Source organism: Micromys minutus, assembly GCF_963924665.1.
Source record: "Micromys minutus genome assembly, chromosome: 2".
NCBI classification, from domain to species: domain Eukaryota; kingdom Metazoa; phylum Chordata; class Mammalia; order Rodentia; family Muridae; genus Micromys; species Micromys minutus.
In genome coordinates, this window is record NC_137971.1 from 58,367,128 (window position 1) to 58,389,544 (window position 22,417).

General features: G+C 46.6%; 1 protein-coding gene and 1 pseudogene across 3 annotated transcripts; one reads left to right on the plus strand and one right to left on the minus strand.

Moving 5' to 3' along the window:
- Positions 1 to 1,772: 1,772 nt before the first annotated feature.
- LOC308417618 (E3 ubiquitin-protein ligase CCNB1IP1-like) lies at positions 1,773 to 2,683 on the minus strand (annotated as a pseudogene). Its single transcript has one exon. The product of its transcript is annotated as an E3 ubiquitin-protein ligase CCNB1IP1-like (transcript).
- A 7,523-nt stretch (positions 2,684 to 10,206) lies between these two features.
- RNH1 (ribonuclease/angiogenin inhibitor 1) lies at positions 10,207 to 21,085 on the plus strand. Of its 2 annotated transcripts, none has more exons than XM_080913592.1 (10): positions 10,207 to 10,297; positions 16,364 to 16,468; positions 17,854 to 18,024; positions 18,361 to 18,531; positions 19,002 to 19,172; positions 19,248 to 19,418; positions 19,505 to 19,675; positions 19,905 to 20,075; positions 20,579 to 20,749; positions 20,868 to 21,085. In XM_080913592.1, exons 2-10 carry the CDS (start codon positions 16,383 to 16,385, stop codon positions 20,953 to 20,955), a joined length of 1,371 nt encoding a protein of 456 aa, XP_080769718.1. In that variant the 5' UTR covers positions 10,207 to 10,297; positions 16,364 to 16,382; the 3' UTR covers positions 20,956 to 21,085. The 2 variants fall into 2 exon arrangements, with proteins under 2 accessions (XP_080769718.1, XP_080769719.1); XM_080913593.1 differs by lacking the exon at positions 10,207 to 10,297 and adding an exon at positions 14,483 to 14,517.
- Positions 21,086 to 22,417: the final 1,332 nt, after the last annotated feature.

Below are 22,417 nucleotides of genomic sequence, written 5' to 3' on the forward strand. Positions count from 1 at the left end.
ACTTACTCTATCTATGCCTGGTTCCGGGAGGAAAGCTAGGATGACCTTGTTTGTTCGTGACACCTCTTGGGATTCTGCTGTCCCTTCTGATCTTCCCCAGTCCCGACACTCAATATTCTAAATGTCTTTTGCTTGAAAGGTCGGGCTCAGTTCCTTATTCTAAACGTGGGATGGACTTGGGGAAAAGCTTTTCATAAAATGTGAAATATGGGTCCGGGAGGGATATCAGGTAGAGCTATAGTAGGACCTGTGTCCAGACATGTTCTTGTTTACCTCCCCAGTTAGTAAGAGACCTGGGCTCCTGGTTGGAACTGTCTACTCATGCTGCGTCTGCCAGGCAAACAAAGGTAGGGTCTTGTGTTTCCTTTGGTCCTTGGCTTTCTGTATCTCTAGCCAAAGAAGCCGTACCTCTCAGGAGCATCAGCAGACCTGTGGAGAAATATGTAGGGAGGATAACAATCCTGAGTGGCAGGCCTGGTATGATTATGGGAGGACCAGGGTGTGGGGATGAGGGAGATCATATTGCCCCCAAGAGAGGTCAGTCCTCCTGAAAGTAGACTTTGCTTCTGTTGGTTGAAGAGTGGACAAGTACTCAGCGTTTTAAACCTGTTCCTCCCTTCCACAAGGTGGTATCACCACCCTGAACTGGGGTGGCCCAAGCTTCAGCATTGGGTTCTTCCTCATCAAAGTAACCTTGTAGGAATGGCAGAAACCTGGAAACCAAGACTCATGTCCTCAGGGTCAAGACAGTGTACTTCCGTTTCTGAGGAGCCATGGAGGTAATGCATGCCCTGGCAGCAACCGGTGGTCTGAGGGCATCTCAGTCACTTCAGCACGTCACACTCTGTTGTTTGGCTCTGACTCTGGTTATTAGCTATTTTCTTGTGTATCTGAACTTCTTTTTTTAAAGGTAAAACAGTTTTATTTTAAAACAAATACCAATGAAATCAACAAATAACTCTATCAGTATAAATTATTTTTAAATATAAACAGAACATATATGCATCAAGCTGCACTTTCCTTTTTTTTAAGATTTATTTATTTATTATATATGAGTACACTGTAGCTGTCTTCAGATATACCAGAAGAGGGCATCAAATCTCATCACAGATGGTTGTGACCCACCATGTGGTTGCTGGGAATTGAACTCAGGACCTCTGGAAGAGCAGTTGGTGCTCTTAACCACTGAGCCATCTCTCCAATCCCCCAAACTGCACTTTCATTCACTGGCATAAGCACACCTCCAAAACAAAGTAAAACAAATGAAAATACAAGACCGTGGGCCTGAGAGGTAGCTCAGTGATTAAGAGCGCCGACTGCTCTTGCAGAGGTCCTGAGTTCAGATCTCAGCGGCCACATGGTGGCTCACAACCATCTGTAAAGAGATCTAATGCCCTCTTCTTGGTGTGTCTGAAGATAGCTACAGTGTACTTATATATAATAAATAAATAAATCTTTAAAAAAGAAAATACATGACCATAAAATATATGTTAATAGCAAGCCACCATTTTCTGAGACCATCATTTTTACAGAAATATACTAGCAGAGAAAACTCAATGCACACATTTAACATATACATACTAGAAATACAAAGCACCATGTAACTATAACACTGGTGCTTACATAAGCATAAACGCAGCTTGGTCTGAAACAGGATCTGTGCAACAGTGTGATTGTGTGAGCAATGACAAATTCAAGAAATGCCCATGCCCTAAACAAACAGTGAAGGAACCAAACAGGAAGCCATACACCGTACTGCAAGCCAGCTTCTTCTAAGTCAAAATGTAAAGAGAACTCAGGGATGCAGGGAAAGTCTTGAAATAAAAAATGAGCTGAATTCTTTCTGCTTTAAAGGCCCTGCTGCAGATTTGCTGCTCTGCTTCATGGCTATGAGACACAAAACTAAAGAAGTTGTGAATGGGTTCAGGTGCTGTGGGAGAACACACACACACACACACACACACACATACACAAAATGGTCTGAACTGAACATCTTCATCTCCACCACCTTGATTTCCAACTGGTGTCCGTCCAAAGAAAACTTTGAGCTATTCCCTGATCAGTAGCCAAAGACTCCAGACTGTGGGATCATAGCTGGTTCGAGGGAGCCTTCTTGGCTAGCAATAATGATTTTCCTGAGCCTGAGGCTATCATAAAGGCCTTGGGGCTTTTGGTACTGGTGATTGTGCTCCATAAGTTTTTCAGAGATATTGCTAAACATTTTCTTGTCTTCTAGAACTTTCTTCATGGAGGTAATCTCCCTTTTCATAGGGGTCAGTTCTACATCCTTGCTCTGTATTTGCTGTGTATATATCTCCTCAATCTGTTTTAAGTGGTACTTGGCTTTGCTGAAATTATATTCTTGATAGAGACGTTCCTGGTGTACCTGGTATGTCCAGAAAGCCAATGCTCCGGAGCTAATGTCCAAAACAACCTCTAGTCTGAGCCCTGCCAATACTGTAGCTTTGTGCTCCTCTGATGGACTGAGTTCTGTCCGGACAATACCTAGCTTCCCAGAAAGGGTGCTGTTGCAAGCAGGGCAGACTGCTGGTGAGCGGCTGAACTCAGCATTGCCACGTTGATCACAGAAGATGTGAGAGCAGGCAGTGACCCAAGTGTAACCAGAGAGCCTGATCCGACATTTCCAATGGTTGCAAAGCAACATGTTTTCACACAAAGGCATGATGAATCTCCAAAAGAATCCATTAGACAATGTAACTATCATTTTTCATACAACCACGACTTACAGCATGAAGGTCCAGACAGGAAATGTGATTGACTGGTATCAGCCTGGTGTTCTCTCCTGAATGTTAAATATTTTACTTCTTGTATTTCATTCTTCGTTTCTGTTGCCAAGTGAATCCAAGTTAATCTAGGAATCCAAACTGAAATGCCAGAGCAACTGCTTACCACCATCTGCATTTTAGTGCCAACAGCCTTTAAACCTTCTTAGGAATATCCAAGCCCACGTTATAGATATTCTGGGGTTTCACTGTGCTGTGCTGGACTCAGCCACTGAGCTGAGTGCTATAGTCCCACTTCTTTCCTGGACACAGTTCATCTTCAACCTGAAACAGACCACTAGAAGCTAGAGATGGGTATCTGAACTTCTGACAATTTTGCTAGAACATAGAAATGATGGCATTGGCCAAATTGTTCCTCCTTGGGGTGGCTATAGGACGTTACATTGCCCTCTAGCTTAGAAGGGTAAGGTGACCAAGCTGTAAAAAAAGCAGAAAAGGTACAGAACCTGGTGGGGACCTCATTTCATGGCATGGGGTTGCCAGGGATGGAGTCCTGCTCACTGAGCAATTGTCACCCATGACCTTGAACTTGCAATCCTCCTGCCTCAGCGTCCTGGGCACTAGGACTGCAGGTGTACCATCATCCTCAGTTATACATACAGTTTGGAAAACACCCTGCCGATCTTACTTTTGATTAATAAGCTGAGTCTGTTTTCATTTAATGTAATTATTGAGATGTTTGCTTTTAGGTCTGTCGTTTTATTGCCTTCTGTTCCTGCTGTCTGTTTCTCATTTCTCTATTTCCCCTTTGTTGTGAAAGCGTCTGGTCCCAGGGTCTACGGACAGGTTCCAAAGCTCTGCAGAAACAAAGACAGATCAAGGATTGCGCAGGGTACAAGCTATAGGCTTCTCACTGATAGAAGGGTGGTGTTGGGCAGCAGTAAAGCCACTGGCTCCCTGTGATCGGGGTCAAAGCCCAAGTATGCATATTGGTTAGAAAGAGGTGACTTCATTTTGCTAGAATATGCCTGGTTTATATTAAGGCAATAGCAAAGTCAGGTGTATCACTGGAGCATGGTGGAGTATGCTGGGATTAAATGCTTTCAATCCCGGCACTCAGGAGGCAGAGACAGATGAAGCTCTGAGTTCAAGGTTAGTCTGGTCTACAGAGTAAGTTCAGGGCAGCCAAGGCTACATAGTGAAACTCTGTCTCAAGGAAACAAAATAAATTTTTTTTTTTTTTTTTACATTCTCTCCTCCCAACCCTCGTTTGTGTGTGTGTGTCTGTGTGTGTGTGTGTGTGTGTGTGAGTGAAGGGGGAGGGAATGGGAGAAGGAGGGAGGGAGGGAGAGGGAGAGGGAGAGGGAGAGGGAGAGGGAGAGAGAGAGAGAGAGAGAGAGAGAGAGAGAGAGAGTACACATGCACAGAGGTCAGGTTTTGGGGAGCTGTCAGTTCTTTCCTTCTGCCATGTGGAACTGAGGGATTAAGCTTGGGTCTTCAGGCCTGATGGCAAACACTCTTACTGGTTTTACTGGTTGAGTCATCTTGCTCAACCCTAACTTGTATCTTTAAAAGAGATTTATTTTTATTCTATGTGTATGGATGTTTTGCCTGCATAAGTATGTATACTATATGTGTGCCTGTTGTCTGAGGTCAGAAGAGGGCATTAGATCCCCTGGAACTGGAGTTACACAGTTGAGTGCTGCCAGGTGGATGCTGAGAATTGAATGCAGGTCTTCTGAAGAGCAGCCAGTGTTATCCACCGAGCCATCTCTAGAGACCAGTAAAACGGTATATCTGATAATTCTTCATATAAATATTTTAGCAGTTGTCCTAGGAATTGTATTCTTGCATCTCTGCTTCAAGCCAATTCTTCCAAACTCAGGTCTAAGTGGGTTGAAAACCTGAGTATACAATTCACATTTTAAAAATAGAATTAGGTGTCTTGTGAGAGATGGCTCATCAGTTAGTCTTTGCTGCTCAAGTGTGAGGACTGGAGTTTGGATCTCCAGAAACTCACCTAAATTATAGGTGGGTATGGCACCTTGCCTGCAGTTCCAGCCTCAGAAGGCAGAGACGGGGGATTCACAAGGCAAGATGTGACTAGCTATATTCAAGCTCTCTGGGTCTGACTGAGAGATCCCGCTTCCAGCGAAGGAGGTAGAAGAGCAATGAAGGATGAGTCCTGACAACTACCTCAGGCCTCTGTCCTCCGCAAACACATGCAACATGTCCACGTACACCCATACACACACACACACACACACACACACACACACAGGGCTCTCACACGTGTAACAAATTCATACCTTTTCACATCTCACACATTTCTACATGTTGCATGAAATGGGGAAAAGTCCCTTTGGTAGGGATTTTCTGATCAAGACAATTAAAATTAGCAAAAATGGCTGTGGGTATAGCTCAGTTGTTGGGATGCTTGATTAGCATGTATGAGGCCCTTGGGTCAATCCTTATCACCACAAAAAGCAAGACTAGTATACACACATTTAATACCAGTACTTGCGAGGTATATGCAGAAAGACCAAGAGTTCAAGGCCTTGCTCATTCTGGCAGCACATACACTAAATTTGGAAGAATACAGAGAAGATTAGCATGGTCCCTGCACACAGATTTGCGAAGCATTCATAATTTAAAAAAAAAAAAAGAGTTCAAGGTTGTCCTTGGCTCCATAGTAACCTTGATTCGAGCCTAGGCCACATGAGACCCTATCTAAAAAAGACCATGAACAGGTGCCTTAAGGAAACAGGGATAGCCAGTACATGTATGGAAGCAGATGACACAGACTCAACCTTATTCACAGTACATGTTGAAACGCCATCTTAAGCTGCAAAGGGATACAGCTATATGTATTGTTGTTCTATTTGGGGGTGGCATGCAGAAGCCAGAGGATGACTTAGAGCCGTTGTTAGTTTCCTTCTTTCACCATTCGGGTTCAGGGTATCAGATTCAGACTGTCTGCTTTGGCTGCGAATGGTGTTATCCACCGAGCTATCTTGTTTCTTCCTTTTTCTTCTTTTGTGAGACTTATATGAATCTCTGACTAGCCTGGGATGCATCCATAGTCCAAATTCTGGGACCAGGTGTGTGCTGTCATGCTCAGTTTTTTCAAGATTTAGACTGTCAGCCAGCTACTGAAGATCTACATCAATGGAAGATCTTCTGACCTGCGTGGAACTGGAGTTACAGGCAGTTGTGAACCATCATGTGGGTTCGAGGAATCACTGAGCCATCACTCCAGCTCTGGGAAGGTGAGTTCTTATGCCATTTGGGGGTGACAGAAAGAGACTGATCATACATTCTGACCCAACAAGGACACTGAGAAGTGTGAAGCGCATTTGCTTCAGGAGAAAGAAAAAAACAAAAAAGACAAACCAGGAGTTTAAATTACTGAATGTTGGTTTATTTATGCAATAGAACCCCTTCCAATTGTTAACATGAGCATCTACCAGCATGGACAGATCACACCCCAGATTTAATTGTTCAGAGTAAGTAACCTACGGGAGGATGCACAGCATCCATTAAAACTTGTTTGAGGGCTGGAGAGATGGCTCAGTGGTTAGGAACACTGACTGCTCTTCCAGAGGTCCCAAGTTCAATTCTCAGCAACCACACGGTGGCTCACAACCATCTGTAATGGGGTCTGATGCCCTTTTCTGGTGTGTCTGAAGACTGCTACAGTATATTCACATAAATAAAACAAATAAATCTTAAAAAATATTTTAGACTTATTATTTTGTGTCTACGTGTGTTTTATATGTTTGTTATATATGTTGTACATGGTTGATGCCTGAGACCAGAAGAGGGCATGAATTCCCTGGGACTGGAGTTACAAGTAGTTGTGACCCACAGTCAAACCCAGAAGAACAAAAAGAACTCTTATCCACTGAGCCATTTCTCTGGCCCTTAACTTCAGAAAATTTATCTCTATTAAGCTTGTGTGTCTGTGTGTGTAAGGCCAGAAATGTCAGATTCCTGCAGTTGTGAGCTGTCTGACAGCAGTGCCGGGAAACATCTTGAATTCTCTAGAAAATCAATAAGCACTTCTAACCACTGAGCCATCATCTGTCTAGCCCATATGTGTGTGTGTGTATGTGTGTGTGTGTGTGTGTGTGTGTGTGTGTGTGAGAGAGAGAGAGAGAGAGAGAGAGAGAGAATATATGCCAGATGTGCAGGTGCCCTTGGAAATCAGAAGAGGGTATGGGATACCTGAGCTGGAGGTACAGATGGTTGTGAGCTGCCCTCATTGGGTGTTGGGCACTGAAGTTGGGTCCTCCTAGCAGCTGAGGCATCTCTTCTCTCTTCAGCCCCTGTTTTTATTTGTGTTCTCTAAGATTTATTTTAGTATGTGTATCATTCCTATCTGAAATATGTTTTTCTAAAGGAGCTGGGTGTTGATGCTCACCTTTAATCCCAATACTCAGGAAGCAGAGGCAGGTGAATCTCTGTGAGTTTGAGTCAGCCTAGTCTATAGAGCAAGTTCCAGGAGAGCCAGGGCTACACAGAGAACCCTGTTTGAAAAACTGGGGGAAAATATTTTTTAAAATAAAATAATTATTTATGTGAGTACACTGTAGCTGTCTTCAGACACACCAATAGAGGGCATCAGATCCCATTGTAGATGGATGTGAGGCATTATGTGATTGTTGGGAACTAAACTCAGGACCTCTGGAAGAGCAGTCAGTGCTTTAAACCGCTGAGCCATCTCTCCAGCCCTACTTGGGAGTTTTTTTAAGGAGCAAAGCAGAAAAACTGAAGAAGTCTGTAGGGCGGCCTCACTCATGTCTCCAGCTTCCTGCCCTCCCCGCCCCCGTTTTTTTTGTTTATTTTATTTTATTTTATTTTTTAAAGAAAGCTGGTTTATTAGATGTTCAGAGGGTGATAGTCCTGAAGTGCTGAGAGCAGGCCTGTTCTGTTTTCTTCAAAGAATGCCTTTCAGCATCTCCAGAATTCCACAGTCCCACTATAGCAAACATCACTCATCAGCTCAGCCACTGCAGAACTGCTGGGGACTGCTGGTAAGTGCTGCCTTGACCTTTGTGTATCACTCACCTACCGGGCTGAGGATCCTCTGTGGTTTTTGATGGAACACAGCATGTGATTTTAGGAGTTATTTCTAGTATTCCCACTTCCATGGGCAGCCAAGGTGGGCTTTCAGAGATGCACTTAGTATAGAAGTGCTCAAACTGTTCCTGGCCTTGGCTGCTCCTGGATGTTCAGCCTCATGTTCAGCAGGACTCATCTTCCTTGAGTGTTGCCAGTTTGCATCCACTAGAGGGAGACAGAGCTCTTCACAGATGCCCCCCCCCCCCCCCCCCCATGAGCTGGTTTCATTAATAGTAAAGAACACAGAAGCAGCACCCGGTTTAATTTCTGAATTCTACTTGTTTTTCTTTGTTTGTATGTTGTTTTTTTTCAATATTTCTATGTTTATTTACGTGACTTAATGTTAAATGTTTTGTATGTTGTTTTAAAATATTTATCTATGTATATAAGAACTCCATTTGCATGTATGTTTGTGTAACGGAACAGGGCATCAGATCCTGTTATACATGGTTGTGAGCCACCACTTGGTTGCTGGGAATCAAACTTAAGTCTTCTGGTAGAGCAACCAGTGCTTTTAACCCCTAAGCCATCTCTTTAGGTCCCAGATTCTATGTGTTACATCTGCCCACACATGTCTACTTCCTCAAATTATGAGACTGCAATAGACGGTATAAAATTTACAAGTAAACATTTCTACACACATCCTCTGAGACTTTGAGCATTGAAAATATGGCTCTCCTGACTAACATGAACAACATAACCATAGGGCTTCAAGTATTGAGTGTGAAAGAATGTGAACAATCATGTTCACGTTAATTAAAAAATACTGCTTACATTCTCAGAAGGTATTTTGAACATATTGACTTAATAAAGATTAGTTTCACTTGTTTCTTTTTAATTCTTCTTTAACATTTATTTAATTCTTTGTGTATGGACATGTATATATGTATATGTACATGCCCCAGTCTGAGGGATCAGTTTTCTTTCCCCATCACGTGGGCTTCCCAAACAGAACTAACTTGAACTTGACAAGTGACTTTACCAAATGAGCCATCTCCTGCTTCTTCCAAAGGCTCTCAGAAACTCTTCCTGCTATTAGGTCCTGTGACATAGAATGTGTAGGCACACTGCATTTCTTAAGACCATCCTGGTGTACAAAACAATGCTAGTAACAGCAGTCAAAATGGCCATGTTTCCATCTAGACCACATGATTATAGGCTGACATTAGTTTATATGGTTTCAATTTGTCTATAATGAATGATTTTTTTTTGTAAGACAAAAATGTGAACAAAATCAGTTTCCTTCAAAGTGGGCAGGTTCGTCTTCCTATTGTAGTAGAAAGCTGTAATTTTGCTCGGGTGTGTGGGATGGAACATGGATCTGAGGGGCTGCCTGGTCACTCAGCACCTTTGCACTTTTAACCCTAGAGTGGCGAGGAATTGTTGAGCCTTGCTGGTTTCCAGTCTAGTACCAGGTTCAGTGAGTGTGGTAGTTTGGATGAGAATGGACCCTGAAAACTCTTGTTTGAATCTTTGATCCCCAAACTGGTGGAATGTGGGAAGATCGGGATGTTTGGCCGTGTTGAAGGTGTGCCACTGGGCTGTGAGGTTTCCATTTAGGTCTCTGCCTCCTACTTGTAGATGAGGATATAAACTCTCAGCTACTACTCGAGTCAGGCCTGCCTGGCTTCTTGTTGCCATTCCCCCACTATGATTAGGAACCCATCTTCTGCAACACACACACATACACTAAAATCTTACTTTTATTACGTTGCCTTGGACATGGTATTGCACAGCAGTAGCAAAGACAATGAGAGACCCTGTCTGAAGGGAACAGGGTAGAGAGCGATAAGGTAGGTCACTGGATGTCTTCCTCCCACGCTCAACAGGTATACATACACCGCACACACAAACAAATAACCCAGGGACCAGGTGTGGTGGCCACATAGTGAGGGTTTGTTAAAATAGAAATAAATCAAGTAGGCAAAGTATAGTAATTCCAGAACCCAAGGAGGCAGGGGCAAGACTGACTAGACTTCGAGGCTAGCCTGGGCTACAAAGAGTGCTTCAGGCCATCAAGAGCTATACAAGGAGGCCTTGGCTCCGAAACAAACAAAACAAAAAATTCCAACACATTTGGCAGAGTTCCGGAAACACATTTATCACCTAGGTCAAAAGCGGGTCCAGGGATCGGGCAACAGCACCCATCAGTTTCTAACAATGAGGGCGTCAACCACCCCTAAAGCACTACGGCTACACAGCAGGGTGGACTTCCCGCGGGACTGCTACCCCGGCTGGACTTCCGGGTGGTGGTCAGTCGGGTTCCAAGCTTTCCCTCAGTCTGCGAGAGAGCCGAGCGTAGGCCCCGCCTCCACAACAACCCCGCCCCCCACAGCGAGGACACGCCTCAAAGGCCTCGCCACGCTTCTTCCACTCCAGTCCGGAGGTCGCCGTCACACTCCGGGTCTCCAGGCCTCGGTCTTGCGGAGGTCAGTTTCATGTGCTATGTTAGCTCGTAGTCACTGAGATGTAGCTTCGCCGGTGAAGAGCTGGAGGCGCCACGGGCGTTCCCGGGCGGGGCGGTACTGGAGAGGGACGAACGCAGCGGTATCCGCGCACTTGGATGACGCCACCTCACTGCGTACCTCCGGCGGTGGTCTGGGGAGGGGGGTGCGGTGGTCCTGGTACGTGAGTCTACGCATGCGTAGTCTCTCCTTCAAGCCCCGGAAGCAAGTACCTGCCTAGTTACAATTTCTTTTCCCTGAACTAAGCGGCCCTTGGCCTTCCTCCCTGAAAGTACCTTCTCGGGATTTGAGAAGTAGGTGGAGGGTCTCAATAGAGCGAGATCTGAAATGGAGGATCGCTGGATTATCCAGATATTAGGAGAATTGTGTACTCACAGCCTGAACGGGCAGCCAGGCTAGCCCTAGGTCTCCCAGACTCTAGGGGAAATAGAAACAGCTCCCGCGGTAGGGCGTGTAACTGCCACCGCACCTCGCGACAGTTGCTTTGCATTGTTGGATATCACAGACAGATTTCTGCAGCAATTTATGTCATTTTGGCAATGTGTAGGCAGGACCTTCTAACTAGCTGATCCTCGTTGCAGGATAGTGAAAAGTTAAAAAACATCCAACCATAAAGATGGTTGATTCAGTCACATAAACAGGTAATTGTGCATAAAGGAAAGTTACATTGTATCCTTTCTTTTTATAAATGTATTTTTGCGACAGCGCCTTGCTCAGTAGACTGACCTTTGTATATGTGATTTTTTTTTTTCTTTTTAAAGACACAATTTCACATTGTAGCCCAGCTTATCCTGAAACTCACTATGTAGCAAAACTAGTTTTGAACGAATCCTGATCCTTCCAGATGAAGTATTGGTCATGTAAAGGTTGGGCCACTATGGTTGTACACAGATGAAGTAGGTTGTGTGTGGTAGCAAAGGCTCCCAAACTCAGCGTGGAGGAGGATGAGGCCAACCCTGGTTATGTAGGTTGTTCAAGGTGAGCCACTATGTAGCCCATGCTGTCCTTGAACTAACAGAGATCCACCTGCCTGGGTCTCTGGAGCAGAGTGCTAGAATTAAATGTAGCCCATGTCCTGCTGCAAGACCACAACTTAAAAAACTTGTGACAAGGGGCTGGAGAGATGCTTAAGAACACTAACTTCTCTTTCAGAGGTCCTTAGTTCAATTTGCAGCAATCACATGGTGGCTCACAACCATTTGTAATAGGATCTGATGCCCTCTTCTGGTGTGTCTGAAGACAGCTACAGTGTAGTCACATTAAATAAATAAATCTTTAAAGAAACAAACAAATAAACTTGTGGCAGAGCATGCCTTTGTCCTAATACTCAGGAGGCAGAGGCAGATAGATCTCTGTGAGTTTGAGGCCAGTCTGTCTTTATTGTGAGTTCCAGAACAGCCAGAGCTACACAGTGAGACTGTCTTGAAAGAAAAAAACAAAATACCCCTCCCCCCCAATTTGTGACAGTTGTGGAAAAAAAAATACCATTTTTATACCTGCTGTCTCTTCACAGTTCAGGAGAGGAATGAAGTCACGTAAAAGTCAAGTGTCTGTGGGTGGTTCCTTTTGGAGCCTCCAAAAGATGACCATTTCTTTGTCTTTTCCACCCATTATCTCTGCCACTTCCTTAAGAGGATCCTCTTGACTATACCAGGTCCCAGCTACCCATGTTAGTTTTCCCATACAGCATCCAGTAAAGTTAGTGCAAGCTCAGCACTCAGGGATCCCTTGATTTCCCCCTTTCACTTCTTGCCCTTCCTTATTTGGTGGGTCTCTATAGAAACCCTCATTTTCATGCTGGTAGAAGGAAGACAGGTGCTTGCTGTCTTTAATTTGTCCCGAGGTCCTGGTGAGGTGCTAGAAAGCCACATGGCTTGCCTGAACCCAGGATCCTAAGTTGGTAGTCCCTGTCGTTTGTCTGTAGGTACTGATTAGCCATACAGAAACTACAGCTCTCACTGTACAGGAAATAAGAGATTACTCTGGAATCATTGTTAGTGACCATGGCCTGAGAACACAGACTTAGGTTACTCCAAATTCTGTGTTCCAACATGGAAGCAGTTTCATGAGGTTTGTAGTCTTACAGAAGAAAATCATCAATCAAGGGAAGTTTAAATACATTGGTAGGTACATCAGAGACAGGTACAAGAAGTCATAACTTAAGTACACAGGTACTTAGTGGTCTAAGATGCTGTCCTATGACATTCTTAGATTTTGGTTAGTGGAAGCTACTGGTCTGCTAAATTAAAAGGATTTCAAAGGAAGCTGGGTGTGGCGACACATGCCTTTCATACCAGCACTCTGCGGCCAGCCACTCAGTTCCAGAGAGTTCCAGGACAGCCAGGGCTGTTACACCAAAAGCTCCTATGACACCTCCCCCCCTCCTTCCCAAAAGGTTCTATTAGTCACAAGATGTTAGTTCTGATACAGAGATAGGCAAGGAAGAGCTGTCCTAGAGAGCTGGAACTAGCCCAGGATAATGTAGCCTCTGGGACCGCACCATTCCATTTTCTCCACAGCACTGAAATTCTAACCAACCAGCCTCTGTAAATACAGCTTCTTTTCAGGAATTCTTCATGTTAGCAACAAATAAAGGCTGGCCTAGCCAAAGTTTTCCTTCTAATTGGGCAGGCTTTGTCTTTCCCAAAAGAACCGATCTGCCTCACAGGTTGCTGGTGTCTTGGTGCAACAAGAATGGTTCCTATAGCAGTGAGGATGGTTCCTATAGCAGTGAGGATGGTTCCCATAGCAGTGAGGATGGTTCCTATAGCAGTGAGGATGGTTCCTATAGCAGTGAGGATGGTTCCTGTAGCAGAGAGGATGGTTCCTATAGCAGTGAGGATGGTTCCTATAGAAGAGAGGATGGTTCCTATAGCAGAGAGGATGGTTCCTATAGCAGTGAGGATGGTTCCCATAGCAGTGAGGATGGTTCTTATAGCAGTGAGGATGGTTCCTATAGCAGTGAGGATGGTTCCTGTAGCAGAGAGGATGGTTCCTGTAGCAGAGAGGATGGTTCCTATAGCAGTGAGGAGGATGGTTCCTATAGCAGTGAGGATGGTTCCTATAGCAGTAAGGAGGATGGTTCCTATAGCAGTGAGGATGGTTCCTATAGCAGTGAGGAGGATGGTTCCTATAGCAGTGAGGATGGTTCCTGTAGCAGAGAGGATGAAGCTGTGTCTGTAGAGGCCACTGCGCAGTGTTTAGGAAGCTGTTTCAACCTATCTTCTTGTTGGCCTCTTTGCCTCCTTTTCTCCCTTCAGGGCTCCCTGTCCTAGGTCTTTTGGGGAACACAAAAGTGGATGAATACTTAAGTGGACGAATGCCAGTTTCTTGACAAGTGTGTGTGTGTGTGTTTGGGGGGGAGAGGTGGGGCTTTTGTGCAAGAGAGTAGGCTCCTGAGTGACAGACTCTTGATGCTGACTTTTTCCAGTCCTTGGGAAGCAAATCTGCAAGTTCAAGGCCCTTCCGGGCTACACATCAAGACCTTGTTTCAAAAATACAGAAACCAAAAGCAAATCCCCTAACTTGGGAGTATGTTACAAAGGTTAAACATGGGTTGGAGGGATGGCTTAGCAGTTAAGAGCACTGAGGTAGCTCTTCCAGAGCACCCATGTTTAGTTCCCGGCACCTGAATGGTGGCCATTCCCCAAGGATCTGATACCCTTTTCTGGCCTCCCTGGGCATGATGCAGACTTAAGCAGATGAAACTTTTATACATATAAAATGTACAAGACAAATATTAGGAATGCTTAAATAGTGATGAAATGCTTGCCTTTTGGGGGTGTTGAGAGCCTCATGCTTCAGAGGTGGTATATTTACCACCCCCAGCCACATCCCCAGGGACATAAAGGGCATTTTGAACACTGTTCCATGAAAACCTGGTTGGCTTGTAGGAGAGATGGGTGTGCGTTGTTGTTCATACCAGAATCTCTCATCACAGTTGCACCCATTTCGTGGCAACTGTGGATCATTTTACATATTTTAGTCAGGTCAAAAGAAGTGACTCAGGTTTGTCAAGTTCTGTTCCCAAAGTGCAGCCTGCATGTGGGAGGGACAGACCTGATGGGCGGTCTTCAGAAGGCAAGTGAAAGGCTAGTGGGGCCAGAGAAGGAGAACCGAAGTCTCTAGGCCCCGCCCTGGGCGGAAGAAGCGGGAGCGTCTGGGACCTTTAGCAGCCGTATCAGGTGAGCTAGGCCATGTTTTGGGGCGCCCGGCTGCCTTTGAGAGTTTTTTTCGGGTCCCTTCCTGGCCATTTTAATACGTGGCAGAGCGTCTGGACCAAAAGGTTCGAGGGACCAAAAAAAAAAAAAAAAAAAAAAAAAATAGGGCGGGAGTGGGGGCGGGATTACAGGCCGGGGAGCCTCTGAGGCCTGTTCTTTCACTTGTGCTCCGGAGGAGCTGTTCTCAGTGCTTGAAGGCTGAGTTCATAGCTCCTTCACCAGCGGCCTCTTTGCTCACTTTAAGGCTCAAAGGGGCTATCTTCAGAGCTAGCTAGCAATCTCCAATCACATCTAAGCAGAGGCCTGAACAATGCTTCTAAAGTCCGCTGGTGGCGCCTCCTGCCTGGTCACCTGTGTGCATGCCCAAGGGCTAGGGCCCTGTCCCAAGGCCAAACGAGGGGAGGAGTGTGGGAGGAGAGTCAGCTGCCTGGTTACTTTCACATCCCTTGTCCCTGACCTCAGAACTGACTGGCACCCTGCCTCCCATAAAGTCCAGTCCTGTGCTTTCCCCAAAGGTAGGTACTCTAGGACCCGGTAGTCTAGTGCAGAGGAGAACAGGACTGTGGACTTTGGGGCTGTGCCTGTGCCTAGCACTGTAACTGCCCCACCCCACCGGTAGTGCCCCAGGGATGACTGGGTTTGGATGACACATCTGATCCAGGCAGTGCTGGTTCACTCACTGGCTCCTTGAGGGTGGGGATAACTCTCGTCTCTCCAAGCCCTGGCTGTATGACCACAGTGAGTTATCTGTGCCCTTGCCTCAGTTTTCCCTGTCAGTAGCCCTTGTGTCAATATGTGTAAAGTTTATCTTTCCCCCTGGTATCCTTCTAGCTCTGGGAAGGGAGGGGAAGACCCCTTTAGAAAGGTCACACTGTGCCAGGCTCTGTAACTTCACACAGAACTGTTTCCACTGTCGTAACTATTATAGAGAACAGCCGAAATGATCTGTTTTTCCTAAACAGAACCTAGTGCTGCTCTCCCTCCTCTGTGCTAGCAGCACACACAGCACAGATCACTTCTTCCAGGGAGCCCTCCAGGATACTCACATGTTGTCCAGGCTAGCTTGCTTGACGGTTGTTCAGGAATATAGAGACATGGTTATCTGACTCCAGACCTCAGAAACACCTTTCCACAGCTAGTGCCTGTGACCTGTTTGTCCCAGCTTTCCTAGTGTGACAGATAGCCTGGGTCCTTTGCAGGCTGGGTCTGAACTGGCTGAGGGTTGTGAAGAAGTTGGCCCTGGCCTGGCCTGGGTGAGTCCTTAGACTCAGAAGGAAGACAGAAGCAAATGCTCTAGTGCCTTCCTGCCCTTCCGGTGGTTGTTTGTGTCCAGGCTTAATGCTCCCAGGCCTCTGACTTTGTAGGTAGATGGCTTGGCAACAGTAGAGTGTGGTGCTAGCCCAACTTGTTCTCAGAGTAAGAAAGAGGCTGAATGAGCAGGAAGCTCCCCTGCTGATGTTTCCAGACCGTAGCCAGGCTTCCCCAAATAAGCAGATTTCCAGGCAGAGTTAGTAAGTATCCTGGCGCTGCCTGCATCAGGAAGAGGTGCTGGGGTGACGGATTCCTTCAGAAGCTAGGAGGTGACTTTGTCGCACAGTCCCTAGGCACTCAGGTTCTGCTCCTCTTAGTGGTGCCAGGTAGTTAGCCTCTCCCCATAACTCGTTTACTTCTGCAGACTCAGTGGGGACACACTTGCTGGGCCCCTACTGAGAAAAATATTCTCTCTCGGCTTTTGGACTCATCTTCTTACAAATTCTAGCCTGTGAAGGTATAAAATTTTCTCAAGAGTTTTCTCCCTTTTTCTTCCCAGACGACATTGTGCACCCATCATGAGTCTTGACATCCAGTGTGAGCAGCTGAGCGATGCCCGGTGGACAGAGCTCCTTCCTCTGATCCAGCAGTACCAAGTGGTCAGGTAGAGGCAGCCGTCGGGATCTTATGGGGACAGTACTCTGTTGTGGAAGTGGGTTGTTCTTGCAGCTTGGGGCCACCTGACAGGAGCTTGTTGTGTTCCAAAAGCACTCTATTCATGGACATGAAGATATTTTGTATAATCTTGAGATGTTACTCTTCCGAGTTTTCAACATTTTTGTGTGCTTGTTTGTTTTTAGACAGGGTCTTACTCTATAGCTCTTACTGGCCTGGAAATTGGGTGATTAATTTCCATCACAATATAAACTGAGTGTGGTGGTGGTACAAGCCTATAAGCCCAGGACTGGGAAGGTGGATACAGGAGGATCAGAAGCCCAAGGCCATTGTCTGGTACATTGTTAGTTTGAAGTTAGTCTGAGATACACAAGTTTAAAGACAACAACTGACAACTAGTTGTGTGACTCATGTAGGTAGGTAGTAGAACTTGACTAGCATGTATCATGTATGAGAAGTGTATGTGGGCCACTACAGGCACAGGCAGGGTGAGCAGGCTTGGTGTGGAGGGTGACTGCAGCCGCAGGTGGTAGGCGCTTTGCATTCAGCAGTTCAAATCCTTTATCTCTTAGTTTTTCCTTCTAGCTAAGAAATGGAGTCACTACCAGCCCCCTTAGTAGGCTGTCACAGTGCTCGGTGACTCAGGTTCACAGGCCAGACATAGACACCTGCTCATCCTCGTCTTTCCGGAGATAGGGTTAGGTTTATTGCAGAGTCAGGTTATTCAGGTATCCATGACCATATCCCATATTCTCATGCTGCCTGGCACTTCTAGGCAGATATAGATTCCCAGATTTGCCCTGTGACTTTACTCCTTCTGATCACTTGGGATCTCACGTGACTTTACAGATCATCTCATTAGACCCTTCTGCAGAGTCCCTCTTTCTCTTGTGACAGGAGTTTTGAGTCTAGATACCTTGCACATGTTCCCTTGGATAGTCTGAGGGCTTTTTGGAGTGTGGACATACTATGGGTGTGGTCTGTCATATGGTGCTCTGGGTGTACAGTGGCCCCATGTGGCCGTGACTGAGTCATAAGTTGCTATGGTTCATCATGTCCTCATGCTTCAGCTCTGAGTAGGTCTGAGTTCCCCTGCCTACTATCAACATCTGTTCCTACCCTCCCCACCCCACCTCTCAGGGCTGGAGCTTTGTACAAGCTTGTAAACAGGCAATTCTAGCTCTTGCTTTTTTTTGAGACAGCTTTCTTCCACTATGTATCCCAGGCTGGCTTGGAGCCTGTTGAGAGTTTAGCATTGTAGTTATAATCCATATCTAAATTTCTTGGCCCCAGATGGGTCATAGCAGCCATTTTGTGAGACTGATGGTTGGGTCTGAGGCCAGCTCCATGCTGAGTTAAGAGTCCTGTTTGCAGGCTGGATGACTGTGGCCTCACTGAAGTGCGGTGCAAAGACATTAGCTCAGCGATCCAGGCCAACCCCGCCCTGACAGAGCTCAGCCTACGCACCAATGAACTGGGTGATGCTGGTGTGGGTCTGGTGCTCCAGGGCCTGCAGAATCCCACTTGCAAGATCCAGAAGCTGAGGTAAGTCCAGGGCCTCAGCCCAGCCTATCCAGGGCAGAACTTAGACAAATAGGCAGCTGTGATGTAGAAAGCCACTGAGGTTGGGGAGGTAGGAGTGGACAGCTTGTGGTGACAGGTACCCCAGCTTTAGCCAGGACACCGGTGGGTGGAATGTGCAGTGCTAGGACAGGTCACATTATGGCTTTGTTCCAGGTCCCAGTCCCTAGTAAAAATCTGGCTGAGCCATACTGGTCTCCTCCTTTGGCCTGGAGCCCCATCTAGAGGAAAAGCAGTGCCCTAACCCTGCAAGATGTGACAGGGATCTGTTCATGACGTTGCTGATGGCATGTGCTTCAGCCTTCAGAACTGTGGCCTGACGGAGGCTGGCTGTGGGGCCCTGCCTGACGTGCTACGCTCTTTGTCTACCCTGCGTGAGCTACATCTCAATGACAACTCTCTGGGGGATGCAGGTCTGAAGCTGCTCTGTGAAGGACTTCGGGACCCCCAGTGCCGCCTTGAGAAGCTTCAGTGAGTGTATACCTTGCCAGGGTCCCTGAGGTCTTTGCAGCCCCTGACCCAGAGCCCAGCCTGCCATCAGTAAGCCTCACATCAGCACGTTAGATGAGAACATTGGAGAGGATTCCTAGGATTCCAGGACCTCCCCTTTGCTAAGAGCTGGGATCTAACCTAGTCTGAGATCAGGAGCGGAGTCTGGCTAGATTCTGTAGAGTGTGATCCTAGGTGAGCTGAAGACACTTTTCCACTCAATAGGAATTTGTTTCTGTCTGCTAGGTCTGGGAGAACCTCAGAATGTTAGTAGGGCTCTTTTCAGTAAAGGTTTCCTGAGCAATGTTGGTGTCCACATGAGCCTGACCAACCAAATAAGGACAGAGGAGGCAATGGGAAATGAGATACCAGCACCCCTGTCTCCACAATACTGCATTTCTAGACCTGTCTCTAACCCCTTTGATGTGCCTGAGACCCCTGCCTGCCCCCAGGTTGGAATACTGTAACCTCACAGCTACCAGCTGTGAGCATCTGGCTTCAGTGCTCAGGATGAAACCTGACTTTAAGGAGCTAGTATTGAGCAACAATGACCTCCATGAGGCTGGTGTCCATATCCTGTGCCAGGGCCTGAAGGACTCTGCCTGTCAACTGGAGTCACTCAAGTATGTACTAGGCCACAGAGGCCAAGGGGTAGGGTCAGGCAGCAGTGCTCCTCTTACCATGCCCTGTGTCTCCAGGCTGGAGAACTGTGGCATCACATCAGCTAACTGCAAGGATCTGTGTGATGTTGTGGCTTCCAAAGCCTCACTGCAAGAACTGGATTTGGGCAGCAACAAGCTGGGTAACGCAGGCATTGCAGCGCTGTGCTCAGGACTGCTGCTTCCCAGCTGTAGGCTCAGGACTCTGTGGTGAGTTGGTTCCCAGTTTCTTTTATAGGGGTAGAGGACGTGGTGATAAGTGAGGGACAGTCTTGAATAATGTTGTCATCCCACAGGATCTGGGACTGTGATATCACTGCAGAGGGCTGCAAGGACCTGTGCCGTGTCCTTAGGGCCAAGCAGAGCCTAAAGGAACTCAGCCTAGCTGGCAATGAGCTGAAGGATGAGGGTGCCCGACTGCTGTGTGAGAGCCTAGTAGAGCCTGGCTGTCAGCTAGAGTCGCTGTGGTGAGGGGCCTGAGGTGGGGCTAACGATATCAAGTACAGAAAAGGCTGGGTGAAGTCAAGTTTGGGAGATCCTGGAAGATGGTGTCAGGAAGAGGACAGTGCTAGATTGAGGTGCAGATAAACAGACGTGGGATGGGGAAGGGAGTTGGTGAGCCACCTGGGTTCCTTAATGGACCTCCAAAGGGAGGGCTAGTTGGAGCTACTGACTCCAGCCTTTCTGTTCCCACAGGGTAAAGACCTGTAGCCTCACAGCTGCCTCTTGTCCCCACTTCTGCTCGGTGTTGACCAAAAACCGTTCTCTGCTGGAGCTGCAAATGAGCAGCAACCCGCTGGGAGACTCAGGAGTCCTGGAGCTTTGCAAGGCCCTGGGCCAGCCAGACATAGTGCTGCGTGTGCTTTGGTGAGTGTGTGCTTCAGAAGGTAGGCATAGCTCCATGTTCTGGACACCTCCTGTGGGAAGCCCCAGGTATAGATGTCCTGGGATTCCCCCTCCCCCTTTTGAAATGGCGTCTATGTAGCCCTAGTGTTCACTGTAAATAGCCTGTCCTGAAACTCATATGCTTGTGTCTTCTGAGTGCTACAAAGAAGGCTTGTACCACCCAGCCCGAGTTCCTTCATTTCCTTAGTTCCATTCTAGCTTACAAGCATGAGTTCTGAGTTTCTAGTGCTGTGTGTCTTGGTCATTGAGCTGGATGCAGAACCTGGGGTACTTATTTCTCCCATTTCTTCCTGGTTCCGGGGGATCTCTGCTGTCCCATATCTCCTATGTGTCTGCCTATCTTACTTTATTTTTAGTAGTTTTTCTTTCTTCAGCCAAGGGAAGTTTAGCTACATTTGAAGTATGGAGGGGCTGCCTTCCTGCTAAAACTCAGATGTGGGAACAGCTCTGCCCTCTTCATCCAGGCTGGGAGACTGTGATGTGACAGATAGTGGTTGCAGCAGCCTTGCCTCTGTCTTGCTGGCCAACCGCAGCTTGAGGGAACTGGACCTCAGTAACAACTGCATGGGGGACTTAGGTGTCCTGCAACTGCTGGAGAGCCTCAAACAGCCTAGCTGTTCCCTTCAGCAGCTCGTGTAAGTGGACGTAGTTGGTGAAGGTGGTGGTACGTGGCTGTCGGGGCTCAGAGGGTTGTCAGGTAAATGGATAGGGACACCCCATCTCATTTTCTCCTGCTTCCCTGTCTGTGTACAGCCTGTATGACATTTACTGGGCGGATGAGGTAGAAGACCAGCTTCGGGCCCTGGAGGAGCAAAGGCCATCCCTGAAGATCATTTCCTGAGATGTACACCTCTGGACACATGATATTAATGCAGCCCCAGGGGCAGCCAGCAAAACCTGACTCTGGGTGCATTGTGGTTTTACTTCAGTAGAAAACTTTAAGACACTTTATAACTATTAAAACACTTTGTTGGCAAGAAAGGTCCATGTCATTCTTTATGGTCAAGGTAGCTCTGCTATGATGCTGACTGCTTCCCGTGAATGGGGCAGTTCTTACAGATGCTCAGCCCAGCAGTGGATCCTTATTCAGTCTCAAAGGTGGCTCTTAGAAACCAGGGTCTCCTATAGCCTTGGTCAGCCTTCAATACCTACTGCCTAAGTACTGGGACTACATTTGGTGCAGAGGGGTCTCTAGATGTATGCCATTACACCTTGCTCCAAGGTAGGCCTGAAAGTGACTTTCAGTGCTGAAATCTTCCTCCTGCCCACACTGAGGAGAGTGAGTGAGGAGAGCCTGGGCTTGCAGTAGGCAACCATGACTTTGAAAGATACATTACCATACCTGAAATCTCAGGACTGGGTGACTCAGTGGTAGAGTTCTTCCTAATACAAAAGGGGTTGGAAACAAAAACCACAAGACACCAAAATCTCTAAAGTCTAAAACCCCCAAATTATAAAAGGTTGAAAACCTTAAAGTGAAATTGCCACAATAATTTCCATGACTATAATCACTTACTGAGAGAAGAGTGGTCAGTCAAAATTCTACAAGAGACTGGCTGTGTGATGTGGTAAATATGAAAGCTAGAGGGTTTATTTGCTTAGTTTAAGATAAGATTTATATTTCTTATTTTTGAGACAGGGTCTCATTATGTAGCCTTAGCTGAACACAGACCTGCTAAGTAGATCAGGCTGCCCTTGAATTCACAGAGAGGCCTGTTCTTTGCCTCTCAAGTATTAGGATTAAAGGTGTGTGCAAATTATGTGTATAGGCATTATGCAAACATTTATGTGTATGCAATATGTTCCTACCCAATAAAGCAGATGAGTGTCCAATCCTCTGGAACTGAGTTACAGTCATGTGGTGCTGAGAATAGAACCCAGGTCCTCTGCAAGAGCAACCTCTAACTGCTTAGTCATCTCTCCAATCCCCAAATTATTTTTTCCTCCCCCGACCCCCCAGCAGAAGAGACTGTGTTTATTGGTGCACATAGCCATGGAGCAGACTTTCTTCTGCAGAAAGTCAGTCAGAAAAAAGGTCATTTATTATTTTTCTTAAAGATCAGCCTCCTGCTGAATGTTAGGATCAAAAGCATGTGCTGTCATGCTCAGCTAAGATCACACGTGTGTGCCAACTGTAACCCAACAGTTAACATCTTCACTACTGACTGAGAGACTGGCCTTGAAGTCTTAGCAGTCCTGCCTAAATTATCTGGATCACTGAAATCACAAGCACAAACCCCATGTCCACCAACTGTTGAGATTTGGTGACAGCCAATAGCTGGGCAGAAGAGACTCAGGTGGGC